This window comes from Dioscorea cayenensis, chromosome 18 (assembly GCF_009730915.1).
Source record: "Dioscorea cayenensis subsp. rotundata cultivar TDr96_F1 chromosome 18, TDr96_F1_v2_PseudoChromosome.rev07_lg8_w22 25.fasta, whole genome shotgun sequence".
Lineage (NCBI taxonomy): Eukaryota > Viridiplantae > Streptophyta > Magnoliopsida > Dioscoreales > Dioscoreaceae > Dioscorea > Dioscorea cayenensis.
Window position 1 is genome coordinate 17,818,196 of NC_052488.1, and position 16,289 is coordinate 17,834,484.

At 35.5% G+C, this 16,289-nt stretch overlaps 1 protein-coding gene across 1 annotated transcript; it reads right to left on the reverse strand.

Moving 5' to 3' along the window:
• Nucleotides 1-298: 298 nt before the first annotated feature.
• LOC120282863 lies at nt 299-1,609 on the reverse strand. Its single transcript, XM_039289698.1, has one exon. It carries the CDS (start codon nt 1,607-1,609, stop codon nt 299-301), a length of 1,311 nt encoding a protein of 436 aa, XP_039145632.1.
• Between the last annotated feature and the right edge of the window lie 14,680 nt (nt 1,610-16,289).

Sequence of the window (16,289 nt, forward strand, 5' to 3'; positions counted from 1 at the left end):
TTCCATAGTTTGTCTACACATCTTTAAGCTTTAATAAAATGTCTGAACCAGTAGGGATTGAAGAAGGTCCACGCAACTCTATCATACCATCGAACAAATGCTTTTGAAATCTGTATGGATGATTTTCATTTAACCATCTACGACGCACCAAGTAACAAAATTTCCTCCCATTAGTTAACCACCTTGAACAAGTATTTGCAGAGCAACATGGGCAAGCATATTTTCCTTTTGTGCTCCAACCTGATAAATTGGCGTATGCTGGGAAATCATTTATAGTCCATAGCAAAGCTGCCCGCAATCAAAAATTCTGTTTTAAGGACGCATCATATGTGTCGACACCAGCCCACAATTGTTTAACCTCTTTAATCAAAGGTTCCATGAAGACATCAATGTCATTACCTGGGCCTTTCTCACCCGGAATTATCATGGACAAAATAAAGGAGGATTGTTTCATTCCAATCCAAGGGGGCAAGTTGTAAGGAATTAGTACCACTGGCCAAGTACTGTACGAAGTGCTTAACAACTTGAATGGGTTAAAACCATTGGAGGATAGGCCAAGCCTAACACTTCGGGGATGAGAAGCAAAGTCCGGGTATCTAGCATCAAACGATCTCCATGCCTCAGCATCGGCTGGGTGTCTTAAGCTGCCATCTTTTGTGCGACCATTAGCATGCCAAGACATACCAGTAGAAGTTTTTGATGACATGAATATCCTCTGCAGTCTTGGTATCAAAGGAAAGTACCTCAGAACCTTCGCTGGTTGCTTATAGAGTACTTGATCACCATCAACATTCTCTGGTTGGGTAGATTTAGTAGGCAACCATCGAGAAGCGCCGCACACATGACATTCCTGTTGCATTTCCTTCTCCTCCCAGTAAAGCATACAATCATTTGGCCAGCTATGGATCTTCTCGTACCCCAATCCTAGATCTTTTATAACCTTCTTTGATTCATGACTATTTGCTGGAATTGTGGCAATCGGAAAGAACTCCTTCAAAAAGTCAATCAAGTAATCCAGCCCTTTCCCAGTTATACCACACATACACTTTAGGTGAAAAAGATGAATACAGAAATATAATATAGAATGCTTCGATCCATCATAAAGTTTGCCATTCATATCTTCGAGCAGTTTGTAGAACTTTGACGCTTCTTCAGAAGGTTGTTCTTCATTTAACCCCATGTGGGTTTCATTACCACCTTCCATTCCATCAGTAGGATGTGCCCCAAAAAATGTTGGGGCATCATGGTGATGTTGCATGTTAAACGCATCCCGCAACAATTCCTCCGTACCATCTTGTCTGGTGGATGTGTTGTTTGTCGTAGGATGACTGGTAGAACTAGGTGAAGGAGTGTTTGTAGAAGAAGTTCTCGATAAAGGAACATTTTCTCCATGGAAGAACCAACAGGTATACCCTTGCAAAATACCATCACATGCTAAATGATCGAATGCTACTTCAAGTGTTTTCCAACGTACATTTTTACATTTTATGCATGGACAGACAATCTTGTTATCGCTGCTTAAATTATTAAATGCATAATCAAGAAATTGTTCAACTCCATCCACATATTCTTGACTCAATCTTGACTTATTCATCCAGCTCTTATCCATCTTTGAAACCTTGTTTTAGGGAGAGTAATTTGATGCTTAGAATTTGCAAAAAAAAAAAAAAAAAAAAAAAAAAAAATTAAGGATTGGCCAACATTTAGATTTATACAACCAAACAGCATATACGTCAACACCTCTATACCAACTAGAATATAATCAAAAGTTTAGATTCATTGACACCCTTTCAGTATTGATTTCAGAAGACAAGAAAAAGCACAAATCTTTTCATTTTTTAGATAAATTTACCAAAATTTTGATAGCATATACATCAACTACCTACAAACAAAACTTAAGACTTCAACCACATTAAATCACAAGCTAAACAAGCATGCAAATTTTCCTTCTTCTCAGAACAAACATCAAATTTCAACACATCTCTGATTTTACCAGTTTTCATTTCCCAAAATTTTAAATCAAAATGAAACTTCAATCCATTACTAGTACACAAAAAAAAAAATTTATTTATGTGAATAAGATTAGTACCTGGTTGTGATATGATTGATACTTCTAGTGCTTCTGATGTCAACAATACTAACAAAACAAGACCAAACTTTGTGTTACATATCATGATTTGATAGATGCCTTAAACCTTAAACTACTTATTTTTATGTATATGTTCCAACTTCCAAGTACCATGTTTGTCCAAATTTTGTTTACATGAAGAAGAATGAAATAACATAAATAAATAAATACTAGTATAAATAGTATTAACATTTTGGAAATAATCTTTTCTAAGTCCATGTTAAAAAAAAATTTGTTAGAACTAAAGGGCTGACTCTTAATCTGAAATTAAAAGGTTTAATTAATTTTTATTTCTTATCAAAATACATGCTAATTTGTTCAACAGATATTAATAACTAAATATAAACCTAAATAAGTCTATAAGACAGGTAATGTTATTTCAAATATTATATTTAATCTTTTCAAAGACCATAAAAAATTAGTTGAACTAAAAATCTAAATAGTCATCACAAGCCTTGGTTCAGAACTAAATCAGTAAACCTCAAAAACTTAACCTAAATATGATCATAAGAGTTCAAACAATTTTCCATGCTAAATCAAAGGTTTAATTTTAAATTAGTTCTAAAGCCACAACTGAAACTTAAACACTCACTTCCTTTGCTTGTAACTTTCTGTCCTACTTTAAGAAATGAAATCACATCAACCAATAAGATATTTTTTCATGCAAATATGACATATGAGATGAATGCCCGCATATAAATAAGTAAATTATTTTTTATGAGAGATCAAAATAAATAACTCTCTCATAACTTTTACAAAATAGAAAGTCATGATAACAAAAGAAAAAAGTAATGCCATTAATTTAGAGAACCTAAATTATGGGCTATAATCAATCAGTTACTGATAATAAAATTCCAAAATTTTCCTAGATCAAAGTTTTAAAGAGTAAAAAATGACTACAAATGTCTATAAATGAAGAGAAAGGAACAATCTAGGGTACCCAAGTCTTTTCCAAGTAGAGATAGATCCCCAAGGAACCTTCTATTTCTCCCCACTAACTCTCTACCATCACTCTCTGCCATCCAACTCAAAGGCAACAGAACCTTCACTACAATTCCTTTCATAAACTCTCCACTTCTTTTTTTCCCTAATCTTATCACAATACTCTTCAACAAATCTTATCACTATTCTCTCCCAACAATCCTCTTATCCTCTCATGGCTTTAGTTGAAGAATTCATAGAACCTCTGAAATACCAGCTATCTATTCTCACTTAAGACCAAACTCTTTGTGTATCTATACCTCAATCTCAATCAATGAATTTGGTTCTTGTTAACTAAAATCTCACCAAAAAAAAAGGATTTTTTTAAGACATTGGCTCTAAAAGTCTCCATCCACTGTGAAGGTTGTAAGAGAAAAGTTAAGCAAGTTCTGCAATCAATTGATGGTGAACTTCAAACCCTAACTAAATCTTGTTCCTTTTTCTAATTTTCTCTCCTCATTGCTGTGAATTCCTCTCATTTTCCTCCAATTTGAGAATTTGCAGGGGTTTATAAGATAGCCTTTGATGCGCAGCAACACAAAAAAAGATGAAATTCAAGACGAGAGAAGGGATCCAAGGTACCTTGAAAGGCGAAGAGATTTGAGATTGGGAAGGAGTGCGCACAGGGCCTTCTTTGAGGGTGCAGATGAAATCAATAATTGATTCACTACAAGGGAGCTACATTTAATGGTAATAAGTTAAGGAAACTAGGAAAAAATTAGATGAAACCACAGTGGCAATATATACCAATCAAAGGCAATGTCACGGATGAGAATGCCGACCGATCGATGGGGAGGATGCCGGCTGATTGACGGGGAAGATGGTGGCTAATCGGTGGAGACAATGTCGCCTGATTGATGGGGAAGATGGTGGCTGATCTGTGGGGGAGAAACAGCAAATTGATGGGGAAGATGGTGGCTGATCGGTGGCGATGATGCTTTCCCGGATAAAGAAAGAAGTCGCAAGGAAGGGCTCAACAAAAGGAAACACCGGATACTGGGCAAAGAGAAAGGGATTTAATATAACGCATTGATGCTTTCTCGGTGTTCACCAAAATGCCGTATATACAACACCGGCATAGATCAGTCTTTCCATAGTAATTACCAGCGCTTAACAAGATCAACGCCCCCAAAAAAATGAATTAACTATAATTAAGTAACGAAAATGAATTTGTCTGGCGTTTATCATGATAACCGCCGCCAAATAATATGAAACTTTCCCGGCGTTTCAGATGCAAACGCCGGTAACGGAAAATATTTTCACGCCAAAGTTATTTTTTAGCCCGCCAAGCAACTTTCGTGGCGTTTTTTATTAAACACACCGCAAAATGAAATATATTGCCGGCGTTTTAATGAAACGCCGCCATAAAAGTGCCGCAAAAGGCCTAATTTGCTGTAGTGCAAAAAGGATGAAAATGTGCAAATACGAGAACCAAAATGATGGATTTTATATTACAAGGACTAAAAGGATTAAAAACACAAAATAGAGGGACCATTTTGATATTTAAACCCTCAAAATACAATAGCATCCACTTTACTTAAAAAAAAAATAGAGTGATAATGATGATTAAGTGGAGAGCCCTGTTGATAGTCTTGAGGATGTCACCAGCTAGTTCTTTAACCTCTGCCTATTTTGGAGTTCCGGCGTTCGGTCTCCCTTTGCATGGTCTTTTTTGTTATTTTCTTCAACTTCTTCTTTAGTCACTTTTGTGTGGTGTTTTTGTTGTTTTGTTTTGTTTTGTTTTGGTTCTTGTTCCACTCCCTATGGACAGTAGTCTGCTATTGCGTTGTTTTCGTCATTCTTGTTGTTCTCTCTTTGTTTCTCATTTCCGCTTCTTAATGAATTGTAGTTTATCCAGTTTTTCGGAAAAAAAGATAATGACGATTAAGTTTTATATTTTAAATACAAAATTTTATGAGAGACTATCCCTTCATAAGATACTTGGTTACTCATTCTTTTCCCCACTAGAGACGGAGGATTTGAATTTTACCCATGGTTTGTTCAATTTTCTTTAAAAAAGATTTTGTGAGAAATTGTTTTTACATTTAACTTTTCCATTAATCCCTCTAATTTATTAAAAAATTAAACAAACAAAGCAAAACAAACACAAATGTGTATTTATATTTTATGGACAGTAAAAGTGTGTTTTCTCCCATTCTTAAAAAAAAATAAAGAAAAGGAAAATTGATAAAAAAAACCTAATAATACACAAACAAAATCAGGCCACATTGATGGACTCTTAATCTCAATTTGTTTGAGATTGGACCTCTTTATAACACCATAAGTACGTGGTCTTGTAATAATATATCTTGTATTGTGATCTTTCATGCAATTCATCGATTAAGATGGTTTATGAGCAAACTACACCGTGCATGGTGGAACATGTAACTCCACTATTTGAGAAATATATAAGATGAAACTTGAACAATAAAAGAAAATCTACCATAAAATGATGTATTCATGTAATTTATAGTTTATTCACTTTTCTTAAAAAAATATGTATTGATCACCTCCAATTTGAGAGGAGCTCTTCGATACTTAAATCAGTTCAAGGATCATGAGAAAGAGAAGAATGGAGGGAGAAATTAGCTTTATTCCTATAATGGTGATGATTGATATCAGTTTTTAATTTTTTTTTCTGACAAATAGACAACAAGCATACAGTTTTTAAGTTTATAGGATGAAGATTTTTTTTTTTGTCCATAGTTTATTAGCTTTAATTGCTCAGATTTATCACTTTTGGATATTCCATTTCTCCTGTTGAGATGTTCTTTAGATGGAAATAATATACCTTAAGAAAATCTATATTGATAAAATCACTAAGTCACTATTTAAAAGATTGATTATGAATATATAGAATCCAAGCCATCAAATTATGAGTTTAAAGAAAAATAAAATACTAAATACTATGTCAGAGAAGGAGAATTGTGGAGTTAAACCTCTTTTTATTTAGATTGAAAGTTAAGCATCTCTTATTATCCGATCAGAAGGTTCAATAACCAAAATAAATAAAAAGGTCAACAATTGAATGCAAAATGCTCTTATTATTAATGTGATAATTATTAGTGTGAGAAAGTGCATATAGTTTTTTTTTTCTTTTGATAAAAAGAGCTCAAAAGCTTATTTATTCAAACTCAAATGAGGAAACAAGAAACAAATAAATGAACTACAAAAACTTCAAAACTCAACTAAAGAAACACAACACAAAGCAGAAAAAAAGAACAACAATCTACATAGTAAATGCAAGGTTCAAAATACACTTCATAATCCATCTTGGAAGCTCCCTACCTTGATGACATAGAGTAAGAGCGTGTAGACTAGCCCCATGGCAAGCCAGGCTACATGCAATGTGATGAAGATCCCGCAAGTGCACGGGGTCATCAAGTAATACCTATCACGCAAACAACAGATGGTCGTATTCCCTAGGCCCAAGGAGCTACCCTTACTTCCTCTTTACTCATTGTTTAACCTACCAAATCACATTCAAGTGCACTCAACCTACTAAGAAAACTAAAACAAAGTGAGAAAGTGTCTATATGCCAAAGTAAGAGGGTGAAAATCCAAGGAATGAGGGTGGTCATAGATGAAGATTCCCTTGGGGTTACTAAAGCTAGAGGGATGCTAGAGTTGCTAAGCAAATGGTAGTTCAGGAAAAGAGAAATCCTAAAGTAGCTTACCTCGATGGTCACGGCGATAACCTCTAATACCGTACAAGTATTGGCTCGGAATCTCTTCTGACCAAATCCTCCTATGATTTCATTATAAATAGCAAAATCTTAAATTAGGGTCGATACTCAGTACCTAGGTCCGATCCTAATGGTTGGAGGGGTATGAAATACTCGATGGTCATGAAGTATTCATACATGAATCCCTATCAAGCGAAGTGTGTCTAGCACAAGGTCGTAGGTCACGCACCAAGTGTAACCTAGATGTTGAAATACAGAATTCTCATGCAAATCAACACATCAAAGATCACAAAGCTTAAACCACGAAACAAATCAAATGCATTAAAACAACTCAAAGCGTCCAATTGGACAAGTTCACCCCAAGGTTCACCGGTATCCAGTAACCTTGGGGTCTAGCCATTCATACAAGCAAATACAAGAGATGAGTTCATGGAAACAACTATAAAATGCATAATAAAACTCCCTCAAACAATGGAAGCACAAGGATAAGAAGGAATGGTGTGGAAAGCTTCCATGGATGCCACTATGGGGTGGCTTCCCTCATCGTCTTCAAGCTCTCCAAAGATGAAATCGGTGAAGATCTTGTCTAATAACACTTCTCCCTTTGATTTCCTCCCTCAATAATGCAAGATTTAGCTTTCTTTTGCCCGGGTGAAGTCACATTCTCCTAGGGCTTCAAAGTCTCCATGAAAGATCTCCCCCAAAATATGCCCTAACTTTTTACATAAAAAGGTCTGCCCTAGCCTTACAGGCTTCATGCGGGTGCATGGAGCCCATGAGGTTTATAGTCGATTCTGCGTGAAAATTGATTCGGGCCCTACAATACTTTTGTTACAATATCCGCCTACAGTAATTGGTGCCGAAATCTTTTGTGAGTCTTGCGGGCTTCATGTGAGCGCATGGAGCCTGTGAGGTTTTCAGCCAAATTTCTGCAACACACAATTCTTTTGCTACGGTGCACAGTATAGTATTAGAACACTAAGACACAGTTTTTTATGCCAATTTCTTCCCAATTGTCTTCTTGAGCTCCTCTTGGCTTCCTTGAGGCTTGTAACACAAATATAACCAATTTAGACATAAAACAGGTATCCATTCAATAAAAAACGCATGCTAACATATATCGAACTTACATATAAACACATACATTTATACACTTATCACAATGCCATCTCATTTGTGAGGAATGACTTGAACTTTGGGGTTACCACTATCATAAGAAGGTTCTGGAGTAAATTCATCCCTTGTTCAGCTCTCCAATTGTATTGATATTTGTTGTAATTGAGAGCATCAGACAAATCCACACTAGATATAAATAGAGGCTTAATGTTGATAATGTTGTCCATGGAGTATCAAACAACAATTATCAAGGCTCTAACACCAGCATCCATCTGAGATTGAGGTTGGGAGTTACTACAACTTGTAATCAAAATATTAGCATTAGAGTTGGTTGGGATTTCAGGTAGCCATTGAGAAAAGAAAAGGGATTTCAAAATCAGAAAAATTTATATGAAAGAAAATCTTCCCTATATGAGTATTAGAAGTGGAAGAGAAATTCCTAATATGAACAACAACCTTCTAAACAATATAATTGCAATCAAAGGTATCATTTCTGAAAATACAATTGCAATGATATTTTCAAATGAACCAAATAGTGGGCGCCAAAATGGATTTGATATGCATAGATCCCTCAAAATTAGGAGACCAGAGCTAGTTGCTTGAAGTGAAGCCACCATGGAAAATAATAGGAATGTTGACATAACTACCAATTATGACGCAAGTGTTTTGGGCTCTAATACACCCATTCATAAGATGCTCAGTAGTCTCATGCTACATTCCACAAATAGCAGAAAGTCTATTAGAACCCTTTTTAAGATGATACAAATACTCATTAGTTTTAAGCTTTCCATGAAAAAGGAACCAAATATAATGTTTCACTCGAGGTGCAACCCTAAGGCGGCAGATAGTTTCCCAGCCATACCAATGATCAAAACGTTTTGAAGATTGTTTAAGTTGAGAATAGACTTTGGTAGAAATGTGATTGCCTTTGGAATTGGGAAACCAGCCCCAAGAATTCTCACTCTCATAACTATTTTGACCAAGACTAAGAGCCTAAGTATTCAAATGATCACCAAAGATATTATGCAACTCATGAAGATTCTAGTGAACATCAATAGTTAAATCAGAAAAGTTGACAAATAAAATATCAACCACCATATTCAAGTAAGTTGGTTTAAAAGAAAGGGTGATTTCAAAATATCACAGGTCAAGAAAAAGGAAGTAGTGTTCAAATTTATAGAATTCAGCTACATATAAGTTTTAAATATTGTGCAATTTTACACAAATCCCGAAAGAACCAAGAGCAGTTTGAAGGAATAGAATCTGTCCAAAAATTAAGCTTACCATATTTAAAGTACAAAATATCAATCCAGAAAAAACTTTGAGTATTAATGTATCTAAAAGCATTCTTAGCCATCAAAGACAATTTAGAAAAATTAAGATTTATGACTGAGAGGCCCCTCCTCAGTATGATCAAGTGTAATATCTTTCCAACCGACTGAGTGAATGCCCTTTCCATCACCACCCTTTGACCAGAAGAATATTCTAGCTAATTTCGCAAGTATGTCAAGAATAAAGTCTCGAACAGGGTAAACTGATAGGTAGTACATGGGAGTGGAGAGGATATAAGAATTTATAAGAACAGTTTTACCTGCAGCAGAGATTTTAGAATGATTCCAATAAGAAATGGAATTTTCTATTTTGTTTAGCATAAAGGAGAATTGAGAGACAGCTAATTTCTTCGAAGTGATCAAAATGCCAAGATAAGTAAGAAGGAAAGAACCAACATTGAAATTAAGGATGCCACTAATACTATGACTGAGTCTCGTATTGAAATGATTAGGAAAGAAGACCTCAGACTTATCATTATTAACATGTTGCCTCGTTAACTTCTCATAAATAGAGAAACAAAGGTGTTGGGAATCGGATTCCCACCAATGATAGAGAGAGAAAAATAAAGTAGAAAGCAATCACAAGTAAGATAAGACAAGATTTACGTGGTTCGACAAGATTGCCTACGTCCACGGCCGCACTAGAATTTTATTTCAATATTTGAAGCACACATACATCTTACAAGGGGATGCCTATATATAGTAGGATTCTAAGGTATATCAAGATTAGAACTCTGAGGCATATCTGGAAGAGGGTAAATCATATCAGGATTCTAACCCTATTTGGATCCTAAACTTATCCAGATCCTAAACCTATCTAGACACAATTTACATGATTATCAAACTATAATCCTAATCAGATATAAATTACCCTTGTATTCTACTATGGGGGTGTTGTCCCAGCACCTTCAACCTAAACCGATGCTCTCCCACACCCTCCTAGGGGAAGTCACACAATTAGGCTCCACATACCCAACAAAAGGTTTATGTTATAGGCAACTTTCCTAGAGGTATGAGAAATCAGAATTAAGTTATTGGCATACATAAGATGATTAAAATTAGCCCGCAGACCAAAATTAAAACCTAGAATCATATTGTTTCCCATGGAAAAGTTAAGCATAGTAGTCAAAATCTGGGACACTAGAATAAAAAGATAGGAGGATAAAGGATCACCTTGCCTAAGACCTCTAGAAGAAGAGGTCCATTTCGTGGGTTTTTTGTTGATGCTAAGGAAGAACAAGGCAGAGATAATATATGCATGAATCCAAGAAATTCATTCTAGTAAGGATGGCGAGAATTGCATTCCAACTCATAGTGTCATAGCCTTTTTCTATGTCAAACTTCACTAACATCCTGATTCATGGAGTGAACCACTTCTTGAAGAGTAATGATGTTATCAAAAGGGGTACGACCTGAAACAAAACCACATTGTTGTCGGCCAATAAGGCGAGGCAAAATATACTTAAGATAATTAGCCAAGATTTTAGAAATAATCTTATAACAAACATTACAAATCAAAACTGGATTAAAATCAGAAATAAACTGTGGGTTAGGTCTTTTCGAGATTAAAGTAATGAAAGTTCTACCCCAAGTTATAGGCATGATAGAGTTGGCAAAAAAAATACTTCACATTAGAATACAAATGATCTCCTAAATCCTGCCAAAAAAGGGGTAAAATTTTGCATTAATACCATTATGACCGGGGCTCTAACTTGAAGGAAGGGACATCAGGGCTTAATGGACATCATTCTTGGAGACTTCACCCATAAGCACATTGAAATTGTTCTCAGTAACAATAGGTAAGTCATTAGGAAGAGCATAAAAAATATCAGAGAAACTCAGATTATGAACATTAGTCCAAAGATCAAAGAAAAACTAGTAAAAGCCTGCTAAATGCCCTCTCTTTGGGTAAAAATGTTACCATTAAAATTATAAATGTGAGAGATAATATTGTGATGATTACAAAAATGAATGGAAATATGAAAGAAACTTGTATTATAATCTCCATTGTAAACCCAAAGCAATCTAGCCCTTTGAGCCCACTTAATAGAATTTTGCCTTTGAAGGGCAGCATACCTATTATACAAAGCCAATAAATTATTATGAGAGTTATCACCTAATTCACTTGAGACATCATTGGACTCATCATCTTGGATAGCAAGGTCTAGATTAGAAATATCAGCTTTAATTGAGTTCAGACTTTGCCTTCCAATTAATTAGCTGAGACCTAGTTCGAGCGACTAGCTAAGAGAAAGCATGCATGGGAGTAGAATGCTGAGTGGAATTCCAAATATTATAAACAATTTCATGACAAATAAGGTGCTCAAACTAGTAATTATCAAACTGAAAATAGAATTTTTGAAAAAACTTCATTGAAAAGTAGACAAGAAAATGGGGGCATGGTCAGAAAAAGTATGAGGAAGATGCTTGTTGTAGTAAGGATCAAAGTTAGAGGACCACTCTGAGTTAACCAATCTTTGATCCAGCCTTGCCCATCTTCTGGCTAATCCAGCTTGATTGTTACACCAAGTGTAGTTCGAACCGACAAAACCCACTTCTAAAAGATGATTATGAGTAATAAAATTGGAAAACAGATGAACTAAATGAGAGTAATAGTAATTAGAACCCGCTTTTGCTCACTTAAATCAATCACATCATTGAAGTTTCCAATGATAACCCAGGATAAATTCAAAAAGGTCATAGCTGAGAGCTCTTGCTAAATTAAGTAATGTATGACCTTGAATCTGATTAGAATTATATACAACAAAGAGGACCCAAGCTTCAACATTCCCTGAAGAGATAACTAGGTGAAGAGCATACCGAGAGATCGCTACTAGAGTTACTAACCAAATATGACTTGGCCAAATTGTGGTGATGTCTCCAAAATAGCCTTATGCTTCTTTTGCGTCCCATTTCCAATTTCTCCCAAGATTATCATGGAATCGACCAAGACAATCATTATCTGCCCTAGTCTCGACTAGGCAAAGGATAAGATCCTTAATCTTGGTTAGCATATGAATGATTTGGGTGGTAGTATCGCGCTTCGATACTCCCCTACAATTCCAACATATAATCTTAATTAAATCTATTATCATATAACCTTAAAATAAAAGGATGAGAAGAAAAAGATGTATCGTGATATTTATGACATGATTCAACATATCCATTGCAACACGAAGAAGATGATCCAAACTTGGTTTCTGTTGACCCTTGTCGACCTTTCCCTTTTTATGGGATGCAGCAATAGTTTGAGGGACCTTCCGAGCAAGGAACTTCTTTCTTAGCCCACGTTGATACTGATCAAGTATCACGAAGTCATCTATTTCCTCAGATTATTCTAACATCTCCTCGTCTTCTTCCTCCGACTTAATAATTTCATTATCAGAATCACCCACCGGGGTCTAAAAAGGATGAATAGTTGCCTTAACTCTCTTAACTACCATCCTATGAGACTCATTGAACTTTGTTGGGTTGATCAGGTCCATAACTTGATCAAAAGGCCGCAACATGGAGGGAGAAGCAACTAGAGAACTTTTTTTATTTTCAAATCTCAACAATGATTTTTTGCTTTAACTTCCATCACATTAGAAGCTTTGGAACTCGTAGATGCAATATATAATTTATTGGAATCAACATATTGCATATTATCAAAGGGATTTGGAGCCGTTTGATGTGAAGATTCAGGATTGGGATTTGAAGATTAGATCTTAATGTTATTATTCCCCGCCACCTAATAGTAATACGAACATCATAACTGGTCTGGGGTAGAGAACGACTACTACAACCTCTCATTATTGACCTACCACGTGTCATAAGAACATAATTGTTTCGAGAACCATGCATGTTGGAACCCTCACCAAAGTCGTCACCTGGGTGCAGTGGCTCAGCACGTGGGGACAAGCCCACAGATTCGGATCACCTACTACCTTCATATCGGCCTGCAGCTCATCCCTAGAATACCCTACCGCCGAGCCCTATTGGTCCACTAGATTTGAACAAGGGGGTGGAGAGAGTTTTCCTTGATCCTCCGGATGCCAATGGTTGTAAGTATTTGATCCATGTCCAACTATCCTGCATAAATAGCAAAAAGTTAAATGCTTTTCATAGATAACAACAATGAAAACTCTATGAGCATCGTCCCCAATCCATATACCCTATTTCAAAGGTTTGTTCATATCAATTTCAACACAAATTTGAGCATACAGTAGTTATGTGTTGATCATGAACTTTTTTGTTTTTAGGTAGTGAATTCTATAATTTTTTTAATAAATAAGTGACAAGTATATTGATTTCGTGAATTGATACAGCTCCACTATTGGTTAGAAAGAAATGCATGCATCTTTAATAACAAATATTTTGCATTCTCTACTATCATTGTCAAAACCATTTACATGATTTTGTGGATTGGTGCTACTCAAAAGTTTAAGAAAGCTAGCCTAGAAGGCTCAGTTGAGACTGCCAATCGTAGTCTAGAGTTTCTTGGACACCCCTTAGGTTTAGGCAAAGAAAGACCAGTAGAGTAGGAAGTGAGGCCCATTTTCATCTTCTTTTTGTAGAGCCCTAGGCCCTTAGGGCTTAGGGCCCCCCTCTGTGTTACCCATGGGCTTTTGTTGTCTTTCTCTACTTGTATTTTGCTTTTTTGCCAATGTATCTTGTCAGTTTCCATCCTCAGTAGACTGCTTTATTATACCCCTTGTTTGCAATGAATGTGATTTGTCCACTTTTTTCTAAAAAAAAATAGAGTGAGAGGCATCAATGGACATGTGTTATACCCCTAACTCTTTTCTCTTAGCTTTTCAATTAATTTTCCGGTGTTTGTGGTTTTTTGTACTCCAAAATCAAAATCTAAGATACTTTATCAACAAAAAAAAAGAAAAAGAAAAAATCTAAGATATTGCCTGGTCATGTGAACCATAAGGAGTACTGACCTAACTGAAGTTGTACGAAGAAAAGTCAAAACAAATGATACATACAAGTCACTGTAACAGTGAAAGTAGTTTTCCATTTTGCCTAATATGTACATCTTACTGTAACAATAGTTTTCCCCCAAAAGCTTTGCCATTGGCATTGAGCAAGAAATAATCTTCTTCTCTTCTCTTCTTTTCTCTTCACACCCTAAATTCATTTATCAGTTTGGAGAAATTGATTAGCTATCGTCATCATCACTATCGTCCTCTGATGAAGCAGAAAAACACCAACAATTGGAGGATTTATTGGAAGCCTTGGGAGATGCTAAGCTGGATGCTAGGTTGATGCAGAGCAGAATCATAAAGTTGTTTGAAAAACATAAGGAAAACCACAGGTGGTTAGTTTGCACACCAAACTCAAAGATGTTGGTTATGAGATACAAGACTTGGAATCAGACTTGGAGTACATGGAACTACAGAGAAAGATGGAGGAGATCAACAACACTGCAGAAATTGATACTATCAGATAGTCTAGTGGAAGAATAAAGTGCTTGTTTCAGTTAATTTATGGACCACCAACTACTATACCTTATCAGATGGGAAAAAAGTCGTTTTTCCACATCATCGCAATCCTTGATTTTGTCAACATGTTTGGACTCTTTTTTTCTGTTTTTCTTTTAGAAGTTGATTTTTCATGCATGATCCTTGTTAGTCAATTTGTTTTCATATTTTTCTTTAATAAATCTGTGGCTTATCCACTTTATTCAAAAAAAAAATTGTTTTCATATGATGGAAAAAAAATTAGATTATTTTAGTTTATTGAAGTCTAAGAAATATATGTTGTAGATGGTAATGATATCATGAATAAGATACGCAGTATTACAAAACAAATAAATGACATTGAATCAAAGATGAAGGATGAATCAAGTTGGAGGATTGGTTTGACAAGATTAGCTTGAATGGAGTGTATGATCCAAGGGAACATCACTTTACCCAAAACAAGCGTGTCACCACATCATCAACAAATGAAAGGGATTTATATGGCTGAGATTATGAATTTGGACAATTGATTCAATTGCTCCTCAAAGAACCAAACTTTAGTGGTGATATTTCTATTATATCAATAGTTGGGATGGGTGGCATTTGCAAAACCACTCTAGCTTAGTTTACCTTCAATAATAGAGAAACTAACAATCATTTTGACAATAAAGTATGGATATGTGTCTTGGATCACTTTGACAGATTTAGAATCACCAAAGAAATATTAGATTCATTCATTTTCCATTGGTGATAGTAGTAGCCCAACCAATCTATGTGGCATCACCACCAGTTTGGATCTTCTTAAGAGGGAGCTCAAAGGCATTTGACAGGGAAGAAGTTTTTATTTGTGCTAGATGATGTTTGGTCTGAAGAATGGCAACGACTCCTTAACCCTCTTTAATTTGCACAGGTAGAGACTACTAAACTCATAGTGACTTGCAGAGAGCCTAAAATATTAGGAGTTCAAGTTGAAGGGGGAGATCAAATTACTTTGAAAGGTTTATCTAATGAAGACTACTAGTTATTTTTTGTAAATTGTACATTTCTAGATAAGAATCCTAACAATAATCCACAGACATTGGCCATGTTTGGATGAACTTTTTTAAAGCCCAGAAGTGCTTTTTTATAAGTTAAGCACTTGATCTGGGTTTTAAAACTCATGTTTGTATTGGCTTTTAGAAAAAAGCTAAAGCTGTTAAAAAAGCTGAATTTCTGTTTTTTTTTAGAAGCTGCTCAACAGGTGCTTCTCAAAAAAGCACTTTAGAGAAGCTATTTTGATGGTTGGCTAATTCCCATTTTACCCTCAACAAATTAAGAAATTATACACTTACTCCTAACCTTCTTCTTCTCCTACCATCTTTCATCCAGACAAAGGAATAGAGAAGGGAAGAAAGGAAAAAGAGGGAAGGAGAGCTTTGGCCTTGGACTCCGGTGATCTTTGGGAAAACTTTAGAGGTATGTCTCATGTGATTCATCTTCAATTTTGATTTTCTCCAGTTTGGATATGTGATGATTTGTGTGAAACCATGTTCTGATGCCCTAGTTACTGGTTTTATGTGCTGCTTTGATGCTTGCAATGGAGATTTATGTGGTGGTTAAT